We start from the raw sequence: 24,869 nt of genomic DNA, 5'->3' as shown, positions 1-24,869 counted from the left end.
GGGTCTTCAAAGAAACAGTACTGTATTGATGTCCTATATTTTTAGCAATGAGTTCTCTAAATGAAACCTGAGAAGGAACAGTTACAGAAATTCCAGTAAAGATCTTTCCATTTGCTGTAATTTTTTGGTGGTTTTGTTTGTTTCGTTGTTGGGGGTTTTTTTTGGTTGTTTTTTTTTTTTACCTGCCTGAATTAGGACAAGACTCATCAGTTTGGTTGGATAAAACCTGTAGGATTCTGAAGCTACGAAGACAAAAGAACATTTTCAGAATGTTGATATTTCTGTATGTGAGTTTGAAGTTGGGTGCCTGGGTAATGCCTCGTGGCTGGACTTCCTGTTGTGTAGGACTGTGTGTGTCTATTGTTTTGATACTTACACCAAGTGACATTTAAATGTGAATATTTTTTGTTTTATCCAATAAAATTTGTGAGGCTTTTTATTTAAAGTCTGGCACATGTAATCAATATTATTCAGACAGAAATACATTCTTTCTTTAAATATGGGGGTCCATTGGTCCTTATTGATGGACACATTAATGAGCAATTATATGATAAAAGAGCTTTTTCTGATTAATTTGTACCTCACTTTTGCTATTTATGACAATGTATTCTTGGCAATATTGCTTGAATAAATGTGCAGCCAAGACACAATTCTTTCACTTGTTTTCATTCTACATCAATTTACAGCTTCTCAGTTCCTTGGATTAGGGTTAGAGGCTACTAAGCTTTTAGCTTTTCCCAGCTGGCTTATAAGACTTTTGGATCTTTCTTAGCCTTAGCTAGGGCTTTCTACAAAAATGTTCTTTAGTGAAAACTTTCATTAAAAACAATAACAAATATTTTTAATTTTCTTTTTATGTTAAAATAGTTTATCATGCAAATAGGGTGACAGGAACAACCTTAGCTTATAAGCCCATTCAGAATTCAGCTAGTACTGAACTCATCCTTAGAAAATTAAAAGTATAGTGAAATGTGTGTCTTCACACATTTGCTGCTGTAGCACAAGCTGCCAACCCTCAAAACTAAGGAACGTGTGCTTTACCTTTAAGTAGTTATTATCTCTGTTTTTTTTCCTTAAGCATTTTTCCTTGAGAACTTTAATTCTGAGTGTCTGTTTTCAACAAACGTTCACTGCCTCCAACATTTCATGCCTGAGTTTTGTTAGGCATGAGGCTGAGTGTGTCCTCTGCCATCCTCAGGAGACAGAGACTGAGTATCAAATGGCATATTCTTTTTTTGTTTTATCAGTCTCTTTTCGTGACTACAACAATATTTAACAATCCAAAGTGCTAGTGTAATACTGTAGTTCATCCTTTCATCACTAGGGGGTACTTGTGTACCACAGTTATTCATGATTTCTGCGCCTCAAATGTAGACTGAAGATCAGGTTCCCCCAACTTCTTATCATTTGTATGCTAATAGAATAAAATAGAAAAATACTGGCCCATGTGAACATGAAAGCTCAGGTAGCATAATGAGATAAAGCGTAGACACTTCCTTCTATTTAAAAATACTGATTTCTTAAGGTGGTAAAGTATACTAGAAGTTGCATTCTCAACACTACTTTCAAATCAGAAAATAATAACTTCTGGAACTGTACTGGTTACTGCTTCTGTTATATTTTCTACTGAGAAGTGTATATATATCCTGTCAAATGAAAAATTAGGTGGTTATGTTTCTTACTCTTTAAAAAGAATAATCATAATACAGGTCTGAAAGCACTTTGGCAGAAAAAAAGGATTTGAGGTACTTAGGTCCCAAATGACCTCAGCAGAATTAGAAGTCTATTTTTATTGTTTCAGAGATGATCTAGAACATGCTGAGACAAATGTTATATACAGTGTGAACTCAGTCACAGATAGTTTCCTGAAAGTTGCTATAGTCTTAAAGCCCTGTAAAAGAATAAATCTTAAGAATGCAAATTCCCAAGAAGTGTGACATCCTGGATATCAGCACAGAAGCTGTTTGGGGACACCTTTTTCAGTTAGTGCAATGTCTAAAGAATGAGTTAATGCAGAGACTAACAATGGTTATAATGTAATTTCATGTATGCTCAGCAAAGCTTTTGCATGATTTTAGAAATAGGTTTTGGGCATGCTTTGTGCTTCGTTACCCCTCAAGGATCTTAGCTGTGGTGAGTGAAGTCTTATGCACAGAGTTGCTTCAGCTGGGAGGGAGAGAGGGATTGATAATTTGGGGCGTGCCTCAAGTTAACAGACTTATTTAACGTAAAACTCTCCACATAGGCTCAGACCAGCAATGCCTGCCTCTCTTAGAAGTACATGCCAGCTTCATGCTGATCTCCAGTTCTGTGTGTGGATGGGATCAGGATTACTGACTTTCTGAGGTCATACTAAATCAAAGACATCCAGTGTGATACAGTTGAGTTGCATAATCTATAAGATTATGAAGTACTGCAAGTATAGTAGCATATGTAGGTCTCTTACTATAAGTCCCTCTTAAATGTTGCATTGTACAACACATTCTTTGCCTGCTGCTTTAACTTCCTAATTTGTATTTTTTGTAAATTGTATTTTTTTGTAATTTTTGGATGTTCATAGTCCTGTGTGATTTCTATAATTTTGCCTTCTTTTTTATTAGATGACTCTGAAAACCTCTTTCATTTTAATTTTGCATTCCACCCTGTCTCAACTAGAAAATTATGTACTGCTCTAAACAGCTGTCAGTTACAGACATAGCTAAACACCTGAATGTCTAAGCGAGGAATCCATACCTTTTTGTGTCAATGAACTCTGTTTTCCTTTAGAAAATAATAGTTGCAAGTAATTTTGTATCCTTAAATATGCTTTCATAAGTTCTGCTCACACTTAAGTCATACTAAGCAATAGCTTCTTTGCTTTTATTGCTTGTGTTTTATGTTTTTCCAAGGTATATTATCAACAGTGGAGAGGGAGAAAACCAAACAAGTGATTAGTATTCTGGAGTGAGATGGTGCCACCATGGGGTTATTTCAGACTGGCTGTTAGACTTCAGGATCACACTTACCTCATTCTGAGATATCTGCTATGGGCAGATGTGATGAATAACTTTTCTGAGTTTCCTAAGAATTTCCTAAAAAGTACAAGTTCTTGATTTTAGATTTATGGCTAGGGAAGGTGATGTTTGTCTTCCAAGTTTGCGTAGAAAGTTATGCCATCCACTGCACATTTTCTACAAGAGATTTTAATCCCTTTGGATGATTCTCACCACATGTGACAGAGGGTTAAACATCTCAGAGACAGAAGTTCCTGCAACTTGCATGCAAACAGACAGCAGAGTGGAGAACAAAATGAATGCCCTCATAAAGAGGAATACCAGAACCCGGGAGACTCTTCATTATGAAAGAAGTTTCCCATGTACTAGACGATCCTCACAGGAGGGAGATCGTGAATTTCCCCCAGTTTTGGAAGAAACTATGGTCAGAATTTATATCATTTTAGACCCTAAAGTCAGTTAAACACAAGAGACATGTTTGTACGAAAGCAAGCTTCTTAGTTCCAGTTTACATAGGGTGGCTTGGTTTGTGTATCATTTGATGTTTTCCCTGTTAGATATTTGCAAATCTTCCTGTTTTGAGCCAGGTACATTCACTAAAATTGGGATTGGACTGCTTAATGTTGACACTGCCTTTCCATTCTAGTGGACTCTAAAATGAGCTCTGGCAAATCTTTATTTCAAATTGAAAAATGATTTAGCTAATGTGTAACTGGAGTCCAAATAAAAGGTTGGATGCTCCTGCAAATATTTTCTGTAGTTTTTAATCTTTTCCAGGGTTCGAACTGAATTTAGGTATGACAGATGGGGATGCACATCAGTAGTTGCCCATTAGTGGAATTTCACAAGTTTTTAGAGGCTCTGGGTTTAGCTCTTTTAAGAAGAAAAAATGGTAGCTTTAATTTGGGTAAAAACTACTTAAGTGATTTTGTTTATTTTCCCTTTTTTTCTCATGTAAGGTTGTACCAGTAATGAGGTTGGACCTAAGTGTCATTTTTTTTCTTTACATTTGTATAATTTAATGTCATTAGTAAAGGATAAACAGTGCTACTCTGCCACTTTTCTAGACCCATGTATGCCCACTTTGGATAACTGTCTATTAAGAATAGCTCTTTGCATGCATTTAGCACCTTTGCCATTCTGGGACCTGAAAGCACTTTTCAGAGCTGTGAATTATTTTTATCCAGTTTGCAAATGGGCAATAAACAGGGAGGTTAACCCTTTGCTTGTGTTCATGTAGCAAGGCTGTGGAAAATAACTGGGCCACTACTTGAGAAATCATTCCTTGATATCTTAATCTTGCTAATTATTAGCAAAACTTTTAGTTATACTGTAGATGCTCGATCCTCATCTAGAGTCTAATATCATTGGGGTCAGTTCTGTAGTTTGGTAACAAGCTGTTCTCTGCATGGCCGGAAGGAAGCCTGGTTTCCTGTAGACTTGCATCCTCTGTTCCCTTAACCTACCACTAGAAGCCCTACTTTTTCACCACAAGTTATGAACATTCCTGTTTCTGGAGTGTTCCCTGTTTTCTTTTACTTCCTCTAATCATAGGTCCAGCTTCCCCCTCCCCTCTCATATCCCTCCAATATTTGTATTTTCCTTCTGTATTCCCTAATTAGTGGTTGCAAGAGACAGGTCCAACCATGGTGGTCCCTGTGCATGTGTACAGGTGAGGTGATTGGTATGCATGCATTGGCCACTTGGCAGCTCAAACAATGTGTAACTTTTGAGATCCAGGGGCCATGAAGGCTCTTGCACTTCCTATTTAGATCATTAAATAAGGTCTTCTTAAGACCCGTGACATTGCCACCCTTCTGACAGATTTGGTTGAAACTGGACGGTAACTCCCTAAACTGAGTAGTGATTGCTAGACAGACAGTTTTTATCTTGGTAGGCAAAGCTACTAAACTTAGGACAATTGGAAAAAAACTGGCCATGCTGGTGGGACAATTACACTACAAGTTCTTCTGCAGCTTTCCAGTGTACTTGGTATTTAATATCTACCTTCAGTTCTTTGCTAACATGTAAATGCTTTGAAGCTTATTAGATCTTATTTGATAGGAAAATCAAGTCACTCCCTGTGTGATACAATGCCAGTTTTGTTGGTAAAGTATCAGCAGCTCAGTAGTTACAGAGCCAGTACTGTCTTATAAAACTCTACCATATGAAGGATCTGCTCAAATATAATCTCTGATGACAAAGAGAAGGAAGGAATTTCAATATTGTGTCTAGGAAACAGTTTATATGAATTTTTGTAAATGAAGTGTCAGTATAGCTTTTAATTTATTGGTACATTCAGAGAAAATCTACTTAATTTTACAAATCACCTTCAAAAGGCAGGATGTCTTCAAGTGTTTGTGTTTTGTTTTGTTTTGTGTTTTTCCCCAGATTCTTGACTCTCATATGATTTTGCAAAAGTCTACCTCAAGTTTTGCGGAATTTGCTTTTGTTTCTGGACATCATCAACCTAGACTTACCCAAAATCATTAGGTAATTTGGTTTGTATAAAGAAAGTAGCAGGATTGCACCAGCATTTTTACAGCAAATGGTAATATCCCTGCAGTCACTTCTATACCAGTCCCCTTGAGTAGCTTATCAGTTAATTGTTACAGGTAATTATCGTTAAAGACAAAGTGTTTATAGCAGAGATTTACATTCAGCAGTTATCTTGAAGGACAGTGCTATCACTTATAGATAATGAATGTCCTAATCAATTGTGCCAAGTGAAGCTCTGGGTTAAGTTTCACTAATTCATAATGGTGCATGGGCAAGCAGCTGAAGTACACAGTAGGCAATAGGGACTCCTAGTTCATAAATATTCACAAGGTACTTAGAGGTCCCTGTGGTGGAAAGTTCATGCTGAGAAGCGCCAAACTCCCTGGACTGCTCCTGTATGTGGTAATTGTGGGGTGTCAGCTCAACTTTTGCATCTGACTTGCGTTATACCATTAATCCAGACTCATGCTAAGATTCCTTGGAAACTGCGCGCTTAGCTGAATAATTTATCACGTGACTTTCAATTATTTATGACTTCTTATAGCAAATTAAATAAAATCTAAAGGTGGAAGAGTTTTGTAACTTATGAATATCCAAGTGACAATCAGCAGATTGCTGTATTGCTAAATCTCTGCCTTTGCTGCCTGTTGCCCCTCTGAAGGTATTCCAAGGGAATGGTCATTTGACACTGGATTGATTAAAACAGTAACAAATTACTCCCTGCCACTTGTCATGCGCGTATTCATCTAATTGTGCTGGTTTTTCTTCTTCTCCCTCATTTAATAATAAAAACTAGAAATTAGAACTAGAATCCATCAGGTCATTTTAGATTTGTGAATGGATATTCATGATCTCCTTGGAAACCGAACACAGGTGCATTTCCTACAGGACCCTCCTGATTGCTGCTTATTTTTTAAACCAGCTCTTCTTAGTGAACCACCTTTTGCTTGGTTCAGCCAAGTGTGTTTCTGCTGCTTCACATAAGGCTTGGGCTACCGTGTAGCAGCGGAGCTGCTATTGCTGCTAAGGTGTACAGTCATTCTTGGCCCTAACTAAGAGGTAATAAGAACATTGTCAGAGAGGTCTTGCTGATTTAGCTAGAGCAGTTTAAGAAGTTAGCTTTCACAAGCTTTCCACTCGAATGGCTGAGCATGACTTTCATATTCTGTGAGGAGTGCTATGGGAGTCAAGACCTAGCTAAGCATTGAAGTCCTTGCTGAAACCTCTGTGGCTGATGCTCTTGTGCCTTAGTTTAAGAGTACACCAGAAAATGGATGCTGCCAGAGAGTGAAACCATTAATGTTTTGTTTCAGTTTTGGCAAGCAGTTGCCGATATGGCCACAGCTGTTTCAGAGCATTTCCAGTGTAGGCCAATAGCGGTTCAGAGACCAGTTCGATAACCCTGGACTCATTCAAAGCAGTTCTCACTGGAGGCTGTGTGGGAAGGTTCTTTAGTCTCTAACTCCTGCACCCCTGTCAGTGCCCAGCTTTTCCTGCAGCCCAGCATGGCATGGTAGGGCTCCTCATGGGCCTTTGACACATGGAGTTAAGTAGCTGCAGACCTCCCTTGCTGTGGGAATGTGACAGTGCCAAAGTACAACACAGGCACAAAAGACAGAAGCTACCGTTAGAGCCCTCTACAGCTCTGTGTTTCTCTCTCCAGTAAAGCTATGCTTATATGCAGCTGCCACAAAGCTATAGAAACACACACGCATATGCATCTTTGCAGAGGGATGCTCTGCTAAAATTTATAGAACAACAGAATTGAAGGTTACAGCACATGGGAATCCAAGAAATGGACCATCTCGGTCTGGAACAATTTATTTAGAGTTCAGTGTATGAAAGTTTGGAAAGTCCCTGTGCTGGGCAAGTCTCTAGTTGGAGCTGCAGGACAGCTTGGCATTGGAGCACAGATGTGGGATTTTACACTGCCCATGTTGGTGATCGATTTGGCAATTTAAAGCTACCGCCATGCTGCAGGCCTTTGTGCAAGCAATTCCTTCTTTGTTAAAATTTCTATTTCCTTCATTTTCAAAAAATGTGAAATCTGATATACTGTGGGTTCTCTGAACTCCAAGGGTGAGTACTTGGAACATGTTGTGACCGTTTGCTCAGCTGGTGTAACGGTGCCTGTGAAAATCCTCTGCAGCAATGCCTGATACAGCTTCTACATTTGCTCAGTCATCTCCTCTCCTGTTAGTGTACTTTTCTTTGACTAAGTAGCCTACTCAGTTTTCAGCGGGATTTGTCCATTTGACTGGGGTGCATTCTAACTATGTCGTTAGTTTATGTGAGTGAGAGACAGAGTTCTTTTAGAGTAAACCCAAGTAATATTTTCTTTAATCTCATCCCCCCAGAGCTGAGGGTCTGGGATCTCAGTGCTGCAGCACCTACCACATTGTGATTTTGTGTGCAGGCAGTGAGTGCTACTTATGGTTAAAAGTTCATTGTTTTTCAAAATGTTTGCAAGCATTATTTTCAGTATTGAGTGGAGAATTGTGCATAAGGCATTGTTGGTAAATTACTGGCTGTTTGAGGTGCACGGCAGAGAGAATTTAATGATTTTGTGATTAAGCAAATGCCTTGAGATCACTTCTGTCTCGTTCATTTTGCTGAAACTGATGTTTAGTTTTTATGCATTTGTAAGCTAGCTTTGGTAAGAAAATGGAGAGGTACAGTATTATTACTTATGTTTTACATACTTTATGAACTGTGACCCCCTGCCTCAAAGATACAGTGTGTTTTTGCAATATTTGACCATCTGCTGTGTCTTGTTGCAGTTTACCCTTGTTGCCAGGGTGTTTTCTCTTAAGTCTGCATCAAGGATGTTGTGATTCCTTCCGCACAGAACGAGCCTCTGGCTCTGTGTTGCATTGAGTACGTCGTAATGAGAAAACAGCTGCAGTGAGTGGAATAAATTCTGGATTTTCTGGACAGTCAGTGTATTTTTCATTCTTTTTTCTTCTGTTTTTTTTTTTTTTTTTTTTTCTGGTTGTGCTTATGTGACACATTAGTAAATGTAATTCCTAGTTCATTGTTTCTCTTACATGCTTGTTGTATCTTTCGTGTGTTCTAAAATAACTTTTCAGTGTTGCTGGGTAGTTTCTTCATTTTTGACTTGCACATGTTTCATTGATTTCTAAGACCACAGTATCATACTCAGGAGGGCTAGAAAGTATTAAAATATTTTTATTTAGCAAGAGATGTTATACACAATTAATTTCCTCAGCATTGCTTGATTCCCTTTGCCTTTGATTGTAGATTATTTAGTCATAAGCTTTTGTAAAGCTATAAACTGTGCTTTTATCTCTTTCTCCCTCCCTGCCCCCCACCGCTTTTTTTTTTCGCTTTTTTTTTGTACCACAGATAATTCAATGCATATCAGAAATAAACATTGAACGAGATGCCTGCTGGAAAGAGACATATAGGAAGAGTGAGTTTTCTCATTAAAGTTGCAGCAATTAGTATTTAAATTACTTATGGGAATTAGTTCCACTGAAGGGACAATACTGTTGACATAAATATCCTTGCAACATTGAAAGGAACATAATTCTGCTTACAAATATATTTACATTCAGGAGAGAACAAATTACATTTTACATGAGGAAATGTTTTAGTTGAATTTCTATGGAATGCATTCTTACAGCGATTATTAGTGTGTTTGGTTTCCCTTTGCAACTTCCCATTCTTCAAAACTGTCTGTTTTCTGTAAACTGATTCATACAGATTTGGTGATATGAGGGTCTTTCTTCAAAAATTTCCAATTGAAACTAATTTCAAAATTTAAACTAATTCCTGTACAAGGAAAATTCTTTTTAGCCGATCCTGTAGCCCAGGGCTGCAAGTTGAAATGTAACATGGCAGTTTTGAGATGTTTAGTCATATTATAATGCTTGAAAACAAAATGCTGCATCCAGGCTTTCCCCTGGTATCTCCATTTTCTGAAGAGGAACACTAACTAGCAGAGAGCAGTTAACAGTGAAATGTATCAAGTATGTGGAATGAAATTGCAATGGAGAAATGCCTGGCTTAGATGACTTGATGTTTGATGGAATTAAGTCTTAAAAGATACAGAGAATAAACAAATTATTTAGTCCTTGTCTCATTGCTCTCTCAAATTCCATTTAGGTTAGTGGCAGCATGACATTAAATTATATTCTTAAACAAGACTAGGCTGTAGAAAAAAAGGATGAATGAACAGTAGATGGTGATAATGCAACATGTAGAGATGAAGTATGGCTAAAAAATGAAAGTCCATTCACAGGTATTTAATCTGTACCCCATAATAATTTTTAATAATTTTCCTGAGTAGAGACAAATTCCTTCAGCTCAATCACAACCTATTAGTATTTGATTTAGAAATGAAACATAGGAATGGACTATAAAAGCAATTACATTTTATTTTTATTCTATTTTACTTACTCTAAAGGAAAAAAATTCTAGGTTTCAAACACATGGTTTTAGAGGAAAATTATTCCTTTATTAATCAAGGTCCACTTTTATTTTGTAATTTTTAATCAATGTAGATGACAGCCCAGAATGTCCCAAGGAATTATTCAAAGCCAGTACATTTGACTATCTAAATAAATAATGCTAATGGATGTTTTTGTGCAGTAGTAATATGGCTTGTTCAGTTCTGTGGAGGATAACACAAGAACGCTCCTTTGCTTTATAATTATTGATTTTTTTTTTTCCCCAATGTGGGCACATATGGTTGACCAAAAATAATTTTAAGTATGCCCCTTTGTATACATGAGATTTTGCTCAGTGCAGAAGAAAACGATATAAGCTGTATTCCTTGACACTAAGTTATTTCAACAGTGCTCTCTTTCATGATCTTGTCCCAGAAAATACATTCTCATTTACTTGGGATACTAATTAGGAACTGTTAATTTTCAAATAACAATAAACTATTTACATCATGGGCTGAACTGTTCAGTGTTAGTGCATATGTTAGAGCATTTGGAAATAAGGCATCTTGAAAAATGTTTGTAGGTGCTGTAAGTGTGACTTGCTGATGGAAATGAAAAGTGAATCATCCATTTCACTTGTAAATTAATGAAATCTCATCACCATTCAAAGATATTTAAGCTCTATTAAATTCTTTAAAATGCTTATTCAGAAAATGAAATTATATATAATCCATCGATGGATACTACAGTGCTCTTATAACAATTGAATTATTAGTGGTTAACTCAGGGATTATCATAGAATCATGGAACCTTTTCAGTTGGAAAAGACACTTAAGATCATTGAGTCCAACTGTTAACCTAATGCTGTCAAGTCCACCACTAAGCCATGGCCCTATGCACCACATGTCATTTCAATGGCTCCAGGGATGGAGACTGACTTCCCTGGGCAGCCTGTTCCAATGCTTGGCAACCCTTTTGGTGAAGAAATATTTCCTAATACCCAGCCTAAACCTCCCTGGCACAACTTGAGGCCATTTCCTCTTGTCCTATTGCTTGTTATCTGGGAAAAGAGACCGACACCCACCTCACTACAACCTCCTTTCAGGTAGTTGTAGAGAGCAATAAGGTCTCCCCTCAGTCTCTTCTTCTCCAGGCTAAACAACCCCAGGTCCCTCAGGCGCTCCTCAAAAGACTTTTTCTCCAGACCCTTCACCAGCTTTGTTGCCCTTCTCTGGACACACTCCAGCACCTCAATGTCCTTCTTGCACTAAGGGGCCCAAAACTGAACACAGCATTCGAGGTGTGGCCTCACCAGTGCCCAGTACAGGGACACAATCACTTCCCTACTCCTGCTGGCCACACTAGTCCTGATACAAGCCAGGATGCTGTTGGCCTTCTTGGCCACCTGGGCACACTGCTGGGTCATGTTCAGCTGGCTGTCAGCCAACACGCCCAGGTCCTTTTCTGGTGGGCAGCTTCCCAGCCACTCTTCCCCAGGCCTGTAGCGTTGCCTGGGGTTGTTGTGACCCAAGTGCAGGACCTGGCACTTGGCCTTGTTAAACCTCATACAATCAGCCTTGGCTCATTGATCCAGCCTGTCCAGGTCCCTCTCCATAGCCTTCCTACCTTTGAGCAGATCAACGCTCCTGCCCAGTTTGATGTCACCTTCAAAAATTAGTTCTCAATGTTTATGAATGTTTGTGAAGATCATGAATAGGCTATTTCGGAGGACAGTAAAAAACAATCATTGACTATTGGTATGGTTTGCTAATAAATCAATAGTGTTCACGGGAATGACAAAAGAAGCCAAATGTTTGATTTACAAAGTTGTGTAGGAATACTTAGATTTCAAATCTTTTGGTTGATGAGTAAATATATATGTAAGTAGGAATAGCAAACAGTACTCATTGCTTGTTTTTCATTGGAAGTATGGTAATCTTGATTTTCCCACGGAAATCAGTGCTCTTAATTTACTGCGAGTGTTTCTTTCCTCAACTAAAACCAAGTATTCATTCTAGGAAGGGCTGATTTGTGTGTGCTGACTGTCCGCATTTCATGTTCTCACCAGTTCCTTCTTTCCCTAACAGAGGAATTTTTTAAATTTTTTAAATTTTAAATTATCTGAGTATGCAGATACTGGTGCCCCAAATATAATGGATAAAATGTAAAGAAAGATTCTTTTAAATTTTTATACTAAGCTGTAAACTGCAGGAAAGCCAGTCACTGACACCAGGCAGAGGAACCTGGTAAGATTATTAGTAAGACGATAGCTTTATGTATGATGGCTAAGGATTAGATGAAAATTACAATGGAACTAGAAGACGAGCCTAAGTGAGAGAAGTAGATTCCAGGCAATAGGGTGCTATATAAAATCAGTGAAGTATCTTAATTGCAAATAAACGCTGGATGTGCACATATGGAAATGTGAGGAAACTCTAACACTTGACAGCAGGCAAGTAACTTTATATGAGGAGTACCTCATGTGCACAGTGGAATGTCAAATCGAAGGGAATCTGTAATATCTGAATGTAAATTGTACAGAAAGGACGGTTAAAGTCGGGGACAGGCAGGAATATATATAAAAAAGTAGATTCCAGTAATACATTTCCAGTGTGGAAGCTATCAACACAAATCTAAAATTATTGTATTAATACTACACTGTCGTCTGTAACGTGCAAATCTCATCAGCGGTGTGATATTCTAGAAAGCAACTGACAGTGAGAAGCAGTAATGATGGGTGACCTCATCTTGTCTGTACGCAGATGGTGTCCTTGTTACTGAATTTCCTAAACAAACAGTTCTAGTATGGTGGAAGCTGTTGTGCAGACAGGGCTTGTGCATGAGGGCTGTTGCCTGTTCATAATTTTTGTAGTATCATACATTCTCCATTTGCCATTTGATAAATAGTATTAAAGACATCATTAATTAGACAGGCAGTCATTTTAGTGTTTATGACCAATTTCAGATCCAATTGCAGACGAGGTGATACATTTTTGCAGAGTTGCAGGTGGCCTTTGTACTGAGGAGTTACCAGGGTGAAGAGCTAGTCCTGCAAAGGTCAGAGTGGATAGAAATACAGTACACAGCTATGCGTTATGCCGCAACTGTCCATGTTGAATTCAGGATGACTTAGAAATAGAAACTAAACAGAACAATAAATTCCCAGCTTTGCACACTGATTACCTACTAGCAGGTCTTACTAATGTCAGGCTGCAATTAACTGAATGACTGCCTGTGTAAAATTAAGTTTCTATTTAATTAAAACCTTCACATTTTGATCATATATTCCTAGAGCACACCCTCTCTGTGGTAGTTTGACCTATTTCTTCTTGACATGAAAAGAGTTTTATTTTTTTTACTTTGTTATCAGCAAGCGAATGTACCTAGTCAATAATGCATGTCACAGTTAACTCAATAAATGGAGTGTGTTTTGAGAAAGGCTGCCTTCTTTTAAGAATTGCATCTGATCCAATAAAGCAAATTACATAATAATAAAGTATGTCATCAACATAAACAAATACCAGATGGGTTGTAAAACATTTAATTTTAGATCAGTGCAAATAGGCTGAGATAAACACTGCTGTGGCATATTGTCAGTCACTAGTAAAGCTCAAAAAGGATTCCCACTGGGTGTCCATATCCTGGAGGATTCCACCTTTGTGCTTGTTTTTCTCTTGTTTTAAGGCTTGCTCTATTTGTCCCCATTTGCTCCACATTATTGCGCTTTCCGACACGGTGTGCTGGCCTGGCTGCCGTTCAAAGCGTGACAGTGCAAGCCAGCAAGGTTTTGCTGATGAGAGCCAGAAGGTGTTCCTGGGGAAGGTCTGTGAGCCTGCAGAGGTGCGGGCACTGCTAAGGCGGGGCAGCTGCTGTCTGTATTGTGGGGAGTGGGCTTATCTCTCATGTTATTTTCTCACCCTGGAGGGATGGATGCTGTCAGCTGTACCAGACCTGGCTTCCTTCAGGATGGATGCAGAAAGTGCTGGTGCTTTTTACTGTTAAGACGCAAATGCATTCATTGCAAGACTCTTTCAGTTGTGGCTAGCTCAGGATCAAGTTCAAACTGTATTTGGGCTATTAAACTGTAAGGCTAGTGGTTTTTTTTCCACACAGTTAAAAATCTTTTGTTCTTTATTTAAGATACCTACTAGTGCTTCTGTAACAAAGTTTTCTAGTTTTGTGTTCACTGACATTTTATCTTATCTCTAGGGACATGGTTTAGTGGTGGACTTGGCAGTGTTAGGTTTGCGATTGGACTTGATAATCTTAAAGGTCTTTTCCGACCTAAATGATTCTATGATCTGCTTATGTGTCTGTATTCTAATTTAAGTGGAATTTATAATAATAAATTAATTTAAATTAGTACATCTCTCAGCATTATATCAAAGGGGTAGTTTTAAGTACTGTATTTGGAGGGCATCCACATTTTAGTAGGTTTACCTGTTTTTCTGTATGTGCCAGCTAAATCTATGATTTCTTAGTTCATGCAAACTGTTCTGGACCTTTTAAATCCTGCTTAATACTTGAGCCTCAGTGGCAGAAAATATAAGGGCAGGTTTTAGGAAAAAATCTGACTTTCAGATGGACCTGTATACTCCAGAAGGAATCTTGACAAAATCTTAGGAGAGTCTGTATTTCCCAATATCCATAATCAACATTTGTGTCACACGCTTCAAAAGATTTATTTAAAATACATTGTGTTACCTAGCTGTATGTTTTGAAACTGTTCAATGCATACAGATTTTCAGCACATGATATACAAGCACAATGGCTGAATTACAAGCGGTGATAACTTTTTATTATTAAGCCAACCTTAAAATGCAGGTTGCATCATAGAAACACCTTGTCTCCTTCAAAGTGTAGAGCTGGGTTCTCTTGGTTGAGGGGAAGCGCAGTCAGGAATGTTTAGCTAAGAAAAGTTTATTGTTTTCTTATTATTACTAACCTTTTTTTTTTTATTTTGATAGGCACAAAGTCTGTCAGCTTATGGATCTATCAGCCTATTTGACATCACCAGGGATGCCAAAACTGAGTTACCTTAGGAGACCTGTAAATCACAGAAAGTGCCCATTTTAGCTGCCTGTTAGGGTAGAAGTTTCTTTTGTGAATACTGAAATGGGGAGGAGTAAATTTAAGTGCTTTTTAAGTGCTTTATATATTGAAAAGTATAGTTAATTTACATAGATGAAATTCTGGCTTAAGACTTTTAGCTCCATTGTTTTTCTTTTAAAGATATCAGAAAAGAGCCACGTTAGATCTGGAGACTACTCTTCATTTTCTCTGTGAGACTTCTGAGACCCTGACATAACTTCTTTGACAATACTTTATCAATGTAGAGGTTTTTTAAGTTGTATTTTTAATTTTCAAGTTCATTTACTGAAGTAGATATCAAAAGCTTTGCAGAAAGTATGAAGTCTGTTTGCCATCTTAAACTCGGTAAAATCTGACTTCATCTACATGCAGAAGCAGTACACACAAATACCAGTGGCATGCAGATACACTTAATCTTGACTGCATCACAAAAGTTTTCTTTCTAGATGCAAACGACTTCCAGTTCTGGATACGAATTAGCATTGTGCTGCAGAAAATCGATGCCATATTTACAAAAGTGCATTTTCCTGATTTGTTCTTCTGAGAATGAATTTTAATAAGAAAAACACCTGTCATCTTGTCTGACAGCTGATGACAGCATCAAAATCACTGAGTGACTAAGATGAAAAGCTATCCCTACACATCAACACATCAGGCTTCTATTGCTGTCTTGGGTATACAAGAAACTTGTATTAAGTGGTGTTTAACAAGGATTCATTCTGTTTGTCAGTTCTGTGACGTGATCTATATGAAGGAAGGAATAATGTCCCCATGTCAGCTGAAGATGAGAAGATTGCAGTAGGTATTACCCGTCAGAGTAGTATGAAGCTTGTCTGTAGAGATGCAGACAAATCAAATGGCATGGTGTTTTCATGACACTGCCAGACGGGCATTAGGCGAGTTTATGTAAAAATTCATGCATTGTTAGTCAGAAACCAATGATTGAGGTTTAGGAAGAAATTTTCTGGTGAAGAAATACAGCTTTTTTTTTCCTTAGATCAAGTGGCTTACTGTGGTTTTGTCGCTGTCACGTTTAACTACTGTGACTTACAACCATTCAGTATTGAATGGGAAATTACTAAAAGCACTGTGAAGATATCTCTTCGGTGTGGAGCTTACCTTCCATGTCTTCAAAAGTTATTGGAAATTCATAACTTTGTTTCAGTAAAATACCATTATACTCTCTAATAGTCTCAAACAGCTTTTTCAGACATAGACCAATGATCCGTTCTTCAGTGGCTGGTAAAGTAGATGGAAACAGCATGCCTTTGTGTGATGTATGCCTTTTTTTAAACATTTCATTAGGAAGATCCCAGCAAAATATGCTTCCTTGTAGTGTTCTGCACTAAGGTTTTTTATCCAGGACAAGTTGACAGTAAACACTCGAACTCCAGGTACCATATAGAGCTAAGTCTGAACAAAAATTTCCCCTATGGCATGTTCACATGTTGAAGTTGAAGAATATGAAAAATCCCTTTAATTTTTTCAGCTTCAGGGGGTTTAGGGCCTCTAAAACCAAATATTAAACACTGAAATTTACAGTTATTTGAAACATTAGAATTAGGTTTCAGCCATAAATCCAGATTAGTACTTTTCACTTAGGTGTTCAGGTGAAGGGCTAGCTGATCTTTAGAAAAAAAATAAGCATCCTGATTTTATCACCAGAAAAACAGTCACAGAAATACTACCTTCTGTGTGATTTTTCTCATGCCTCCATGGACAGACTTTGGCAGAAGCAGCAAAACCAAACAGTTCCTTGCTACTCCTTATTTCATGTCTGAAACCAGAGCATATGCTCTGAGTGGGTTTGAAATCACTTAGATTTGGTTTTTTATTTATGTTTATTATTATGTACTAATCCATAGCACTGAAAATATGTCAGGAAGAAAACAGTGCACTAGGGAGTTAGTAGGAAAAATACTTCAAAATAGTACTTTAAAAATGTTGCTTAATCGCTATGGTGACTAGTGTATTTATTTGCATTTTAATGCATTCTCTTTGTTTACCCATACTTGCTTCATCATTTCATGTTGCCAGATACTTGGTTGATGTTATTATTTTGCATTTAAAGAAATTATGGGTTTTTAAGCATTACGTGATTTTCTATTTTGCTATTTTTATTAATATAAAGATTTCTTCTTTTCCTCTAGAAAGGTTCTGAAAAAAATCTCTGTTGGAGACCTAAAGCCTAATGAAACAGTTGAAGCAAATCTGGAAGCGCAGCTACTCTCCAAATTAGACCATCCAGCCATTGTCAAATTTTATGCAAGCTTTGTGGAGCGAGATAGTTTCTGCATTATCACTGAGTACTGTGAGGTGAGACTTGTAGATTACTTTGAAGAAATTTGACAGAATGTGTGTGTTGAAATAGGGTCTTAAAAGAAACCTAGCCCAGTTTTCTTTAATGCTTTAGTTTGAACTTTGCTCTTATTTCTTACTTGTGGTATCACCTGCTACTTGTTAGGCATATTTCAAAAAAGCATTGTTACCTGCTCACATGAGCCTCATAGCTCACAAACAAACCGGAGAAGAAATTCTGGAACACAGTTAATTTCATTCAATATAATCAGTGTTAAAAGAAAGACTTACAAACAGACACATTACCAGATCAGTGGGTTAACTCAGACGGGTTTTACCACATATGTGTTACTGATAGCTAAGAGAGGATGAAACTGGGAGTACAGGGGCACGGTGTGATGTCTGATGTAAATGAGGAAGGGAAAACTCTCTTGTGATTTGGAGGCGATTACGAGAAGCTCAGTCCTGGTTATATGGATGATGAGCTTGGTAGCAGCATTGGCTTTATGAAGGGGCAAATAGTGTGAGTCGAAAGACCAGAGTTTAGAGAATACAAAAACTATTAAAGCAAGGTATATTAGAGAATAGCTACCAGGTTTTTTTTACTCCAGCATTTGGTTTAAAAATATATTGATGAAATCCACCTTAAGGCTTCAAAGTAAGAATTTATACATTTTAAAGCCAAATTTTTAAGAGTTTGTATAAAACAAGTGCCTACTTTGTATTAAATATAGATGTGCTATTTTAAAAAATATAATCTGTTATACATACAGTGATCTTTTTATGAAACCGTGAAGCAGACTTTTCAGTTGCGCCCTGTTAGACATTGGAAATGCTTTGGAAGCTGAAGACCTTAGACTACTGGGTTAGCTGTCCACCAGGCAGACTTGTATACTAATTATATTTCTTCACAGCTTTGGTGTGAACAATTAAAGAAGAACTATTCCTGACAGTCATTGCTTCCTTAGAAGCTTTCTTTGATGACAGTTAAATGCCTATTTGTTGCTGGGATTTTTTAAAATTAAATCGGAAGTGTTCAATTCTGTTATGCAGTCTGAATATTTGTTCACATATTATTTTAACACCCATGCAGAAGCTGTTTGCATCATTCCCTGAATGTCTGACAGCTGGGGCTTTATGGAAATTTGGTATTGCCAACTCTCTGTGGAAATCTTGGGCTCAGAATGGAAAGAATGTTCTAACTGCCCAGATATTCCTGTGCACTAAGATTCATTTTCTCTCTACCAGTGGTAGAAAGTGCCCCAACACCAGATCAGTTAAAACTATAGGAATAAAGGAGTATCTTTCAGCAGCATTATAGAGTTGGACTAGTGGCTTTGGTCCACTGCCTTTTTTTTCTTTTTCTTTTTCATCTGGAATAAAGTTATACATAAAAAAAAAAAAAAAGAGCACGACAGCAATCACCACAGTAATCTCAAGCTGCTGCAGCACGCCTTGGAAATTTTTTTTATTCAGGCAATGTAAACTACCCTGCATGAAGACATTTTGGTGTGGAGTTACCCTGGGATCCAAGAGCCATGTACTCAAATGCATGAGGATGTATTAGAGCAAAGCAAATGCAGGAGGGGGAAATGGATGTGTTGGCAGCTGAATCTTTTCAGTTTTTAGTCTGTTATGTCAGTCTAGAATGACAGTGGGTCCACTAGGATGTGCTTCTGATTCTTTCTGAAAAGGATGTACAGTGAAGTATCATCGCATTTAAGCAAATGTGATGTATTTAATTGAACGTTCAGAGAAGGAAAGTACAAAGAAAGGTTTCACATAGTGCTCTGAAGCTTCTTTTCTATTTTAGTGGGAGTATTTCCAGAAGGTATACTTTCATATTTACTAATCTATAACCTGCCTTTTATGTGGTGGGATTTGGATCTTTTAACCTGAAAGATGCCTGTTTAGATTGCACATAAATTGAGAATGAGAAAAATTTATTGTTACCTGATCCTTGTTAGGAAGTCTAGTACATTCAGTTTCTCATGCATAGAGTAATTACCAGATTGGCAGTAATTGGTACTCTTGGGCAGGCTCAAAATAAAGAGCAAACATTAAGTTGGCATGGAAACAGAACTACTGTCTAAGCCTTATTCTGTTTTCTCCAAAATACTGTGGCTTATTCATTAGCCACAGTACTTTGTTCATTCTTGCATGAGTAGCATAGAGTAAGCCTACAGTGCAGCTGCCCTGTGTATACCTGTCCTGTGAACAAAAGAGAACACTGGTCTCCATTGCTCAGCTTGATTATATTTTATTACAACAGTCTTTTATTATAACTGAATTACAGAATCACAGAATCACAGAATGGTAGGGGTTGGAAGGGACCTCTGGAGATCATCTCATCCAACTCTCAGCCAATTCATTCAAAATTATAGAAAAAAAGCATATGGGTTCTGTTTTGATCTTCTTGTTGAGCTTCTCTGGCAATTTTCCTGAATCAAAATTTTACAGGCAATATAAACGTTGTCAGATAAGTCAGATTTCAAACAGAAATGCCTTCATGAAACTTGGATTTAATATTGTAACAAAATTTAGACTTCAATAAAATACCATTTTTACAAAATAGTTACTTTAAATGTTGCATTGTTTTACTACATCATAAACCGGAATTAGTTGTTCTTTTTGCCAAACAATTATTTCTGTTTCTTCACTGTGATCTCAGCTGTGATGTGAGTGTATATACACTAAGGAAATCTGAGCAAAATTAATAACTAAAACAATCAGTGCCTGTTCACATTATCAGGTCTAGATGCTAAGCTGTTTTAAATAAGTTACTGGTATATTTGATACTCTTGACATTTAAATAGAAACTGCAGCCTGGAAACTCCCTATGTACTTAATTTATTAAATTCCTTACAAAATTCATTACACTGACCTTCCAAAATGCAAAATTGGGTTAACAAACTGACTTCGTCAGAGTTTCATGGCAGCAGTACTTCAGCAAATCTTTTATGATGCATTTTTTTAGACACAAAATCAAGGTTAAATTAATTGTAGGACATTGAGACCAGTCTTCTCTGCTTTAAGGTAAAAATCCATACAGTTACTTGAAGGCACAGGTAGTACTTTATTCAACTGCTTTTTTTCTCCTTAGACCTTTTGAAGGAAATGCCCCCCAACGTACGAGCATACCCACCAGCCTATCTCTGTAGGTCCTACACTTCTTTTCTTTGCATTTTTCATGGCAATGTGTGATTGTGATAGAGGACACATTGGGACAGGGTGAAACAGTGATTGGAGCCTGCTGCTGTTCATCTATCCTCACCTGGATAGTACATAGTCCCTTGAGGCCAGTAGCCAGCTGACACATGTTTGAACAGACCCTGTGTCTTGGGCTGTTGCTACAGTTGGCTCTGGATGGTTTGGAGCAGCTGTCTGGAAGAGGTGAGTCATTATTTTTGAGGTGTGTGAGTAGGTTCAGCACAGCCCATCTGGTTGCCATGCAGCAGAGTACCCAGCCACACTTTTTTCTTCCTTCCTCCGCTCTGCTGCAAGCAACCAGGGGGAAGCTGTTGAACATTTGGAGTTGCAAAGGGGAAGCAGCTGCTGAGAGCTCTAAGTTCCCAGAAGAGCTCCTCTCTGGGATGCAGCAGTTAGGCAGATGGAGAGCCGAAGCCATATTCCCTTCCCTAATGAATGAGATGATTCAGACATTTCAATTAAAAAAACAAATGCAGGACGTTGTCAGGGAACACAATTTTCATATATGATGAAACATATTTTCTTATTTTTAGTGCACTCACTCTTGAATGTTTTAACTTAGAACCTCAGGGACCACAGAAATTACCGTAAATTCATGCCAAAGTACAGGACAGAAATATATGGAACTTCAAGGACAGCACCTGTGTATTTTGTAGAAAAACTATGAAGCAGTGTGGTGTTGGGAAGAGAAAAACAAGAAATGGTGAAGACATAAAATGTTGAGAGTCAACAGTGCAGAGAAGGGAAAGTTTGATGATGGGAAGTGGTGGTACAGGTACAGTTGCACAGGTTAAACTATTTTCTTGTGTATGGCACACAAAACTTATTTTATGCAGACCATATAATGTGAAAGTAATGATTTATGGAGAATAAGCTGTCCTGATATAAGGTACTTAGTCACTAGAGTACAATGAGACTCACAGTCCCTTTGCTCTGGGATTAGTTACCTCAGTACAGTGCTTGCCACTAATATGTATTATTGTAGACAAAGCGAATTTATTTTATAAACTGGATATACAACCAGCTGACAGCCATCTGTCTATTTTTTTAGCAAAATGAACAGTTTTCATATAAGTCTCCTCAAAAACCTTTCATTATGCTGCTGTTCAACCGATTTTTCCAAATGCCTGATTTTCCAGGTAGTCTTTTTCTGTACATATTTTCTGGTTTATTTTCACTGCCTACTGTGTGTGTCATATTGCTCCATTTCTAGTGTTACTTCAAGATCAATTGTAGTTTTAATGAAGTATTTACAACAACACATGCTACAGATTCTTGAAGCTTTAATTCTGCTTTGTTTCTGGCAAAAATGAGTTTGGAAGAGGGACAAAGTATCATAACTAAAGAGACTGGATTTTAATTCTTAAGAGAACAGCATGGTTTCTTTGATGCTGTCATGGTTATTTCAGCATAATAAATAAGAGTGTCTCTTGACTGTGCAATGTTTGACTTCAGTGGAAACGCTTTTCCCAAATTTATAAACTTATTTGGACCGATCAGGACAGATTCATTTTACTTGGTTTAGGTGCCTACATATTAGCCAGTCGATATAGGCCCTCATCATAAACCTTTGCGGAAAAACAGCATTTCTACAGCATGATCCATCCCTTCCTAAGGTAGACAGCTGGATGGCAGACATAATTGCACTATATGGGTGCCGGTTCCTTTGTTTGAGTTTGAGGTGACCAGCTCAGACGTATATGTCTCTAGTTGGGTGACATGAAGTGGCAACAGTTGAAAACATTGATGATATTTTGTAACACTAAGAGAAAACTGACCTACTTTCCCTGTGCAGCCAGACTGCATGATCTCATTACGATCCACAGTGTGTATGCTTTTGGAGCTGGGAGAGTTCAGAATTCATGTGCAAGCGTTAATTTTACAGACTACGTGGTAGGGAGCCTGCAGGTCCTGTACTTTGATGAAGAAGACATTTTTAAAACTGACTTTAAATGTACAAATATGTTGTAATATTTTTCAGGGTGGAGATCTAGACTTTAAAATTCAAGAGTACAAAGAATCTGGGAAGATATTCACTCAAAGACAAATAATTGACTGGTTTATGCAGTTGTTACTTGGAGTCAACTATATGCATGAAAGGTACAGCCATTTAATATGAGAGCATTTAGCTTGGGAGGGGAGTGAGTAGACTTACTGACTAGTTACAGATATTTAAACAGAAATGAAACTGTATGGATTGTCTTGTATTGGTATAAAGTCCTGTTCGCCAAACTGCTGTAGTATACGTCATGTGCCTAAAGTGTAATTAATTATCTATCCTGCAAGAACACTGTGTATTATATCTTTTAGCAGCGCAGTGGTACATGTCTTTGAGCATTAGATAAACTTTTTCTGAAAGCCGGGTGAATAATTTAGCACAACAGAAATAGTTCAATATTGTTAGGAGAAAATGGATCAAAAAGTTAAAACAAAGTCAGCTTTTCCAGGACAGTCAACAATGATCTGTTGCAGATATTTAATGTGAAGAATCCAATATATATGCTTGATGTACTCCCACTAAAATCAGCGACGTTACATACATACATTCTTTGAAAGCAGACATTACTTTTAACAGCACATCAAAGAGTAACCTAAAAAATTACTGCAGGTCATCCATACAGTGATGTGTGGAGATCACACCTCATTTGAACAGGGCTAGATACAGGTGAATACCTACCTGGTCATCTCCATGGATGTAGTTCTTGCCTGCAATGTGATTTAGGCAGGCTGACTTCAATGATTTAAACAGTTCCCTCATTGCCAGTGTACTGGACCTGTGCATGAGCCCTGTCTGGTCCCCGTCCTGTGTCATCCAGTGTCTGTTACCTTTGAGGCAGGCAGGACTATTTAACAAGATATGAGGGAGACCGAGTGCTGTGCTGAGCCAGGAGCAGAAGGCCCAGCACACTGCCACCCACATTGAGAGCTGGAGGAATGGCTGAGCAAATGGGAATACCAGGCTCCTTCCCTAGCAGCTTTTCAGAAACAGCGAGCCAGTCGAAGTTAACCCAGCTTTCAGCATCTTCTTTCCTCTGTCTCCTCCCTGTTGCTTTTGCCTATTGCAGCGCTGAAATGCACATTCATGAACAAGACAGAGAATCCTTTCTAAAGAGCATTGTAGCCCAAAAGCCCAAGATTTTTCATCCTGCCAAACTGAACTATTTTGACTATTATTCCTACTGAACTTTGAGAGAAATAAGAATACCATTGCTGCAAGGGTTGTCTTAGCAGAGGCTAAGGGTGTTTCTCTGTAATCACCTGCGTGTTTTGGGGACATAGCTAATCTGCCCAGAAAAATGGCCTGAATTATTGATATAGCCAGGAGGGAGAAGGTGTTTATGTTTAAAGAGGAGGTTACACCCAGAATCTGGAGATGACAATTCAGTTTTTTTCAAGCTGAATGCAAACTAGAATCCCTGGTCTTCTGTCCTGTGTGAGTACTCAGAAAACAAGATTATTATGCACTGGGTTGAAGGTGAAAACACCAAACTGATGTAGCTGTTTCACAGCAGGACTTGGGCTAAATTTGGTTGCCTGAACTTGAGTTGCATCAAAGCAGTAGGTAGAGATAGTCACCTGTCATCAAGAACAAGCGTTTCTGAGTTGAGCAAGTTAAGTATGTGGGACATTTTGACCTATAGTGATAGATGCCTAATGAGTTTTTACACCTACAGTTTTGACTGTAGAGGGAAAAGGACAGAGTGAATTGCTGTCCAGGATGCAATAGCATTCGGGTTCCTAAATGCCAGTTTATCTGGGGCTTGTAAATGAAGTGCCACCCCCACAGACTGCAGTGATGGGAGCACAATGAAGAGAGCTCTCTTGGGATGCTGTGCTCTTCAGCATCCAACTCAGGCTGAAAGGACAGAGGGAAATGGTAGTAAAAATCCTGACTGTTTAACTAAACTAGCAGCATGTGGAATTTTTTTTCCCTTCTCAAACTCCAATTTAACAATTTGTGATTAAAACTTTTGGTAATCTGGGAATTCCTCTTCTGCTAAAATCCTTTCTTTAATGTATGTGTTTTGAGAATGCATTGTGCAGACTGATGCAGAATAATAGCAACATTGCAGTTGGACTAGATGATCATTGTAGGTCCCTTCCAACTGAACTATTCTATTCTACTGTAGGTTATTCGTTTTGCCTTTCATTTTCTGTGTTTTCTCATGCCTCTTTTATCTCTTGTTTTTCTATACGGCCCTTTTGTCTACTCTTCTATTTTTCTCAACTTCTACTTGTTCTCAAATAAATCTTAAAAAAAAAATCTTACAGACAAACTTTCTTTGGTAAATAGGTATATTAAATTACTGGGTTTCCTTAAAAGTAGTTTATTTCTTCAGTGAAAGCAGCAATTTGATTTTTCCTC

The 24,869-nt window shown here is 37.9% G+C and overlaps 1 protein-coding gene across 1 annotated transcript in view; it reads left to right on the top strand.

Moving 5' to 3' along the window:
• NEK11 (NIMA related kinase 11) overlaps positions 1–24,869 on the top strand; it is a 101,787-nt gene that overhangs the window by 4,886 nt on the left and 72,032 nt on the right. The window contains exons 3-4 of the mRNA XM_064444139.1: positions 17,146–17,311; positions 22,485–22,603. Of these exons, the coding sequence (XP_064300209.1) occupies positions 17,146–17,311; positions 22,485–22,603 (285 nt within the window). The remainder of the gene's footprint in view (positions 1–17,145; positions 17,312–22,484; positions 22,604–24,869) is intronic.

Source organism: Phalacrocorax carbo, chromosome 2 (assembly GCF_963921805.1).
Source record: "Phalacrocorax carbo chromosome 2, bPhaCar2.1, whole genome shotgun sequence".
NCBI classification, from domain to species: Eukaryota; Metazoa; Chordata; class Aves; order Suliformes; family Phalacrocoracidae; genus Phalacrocorax; species Phalacrocorax carbo.
The sequence above is the reverse complement of the archived record's forward strand: the minus strand, read 5'-3'. Positions and strand labels throughout refer to the sequence as shown.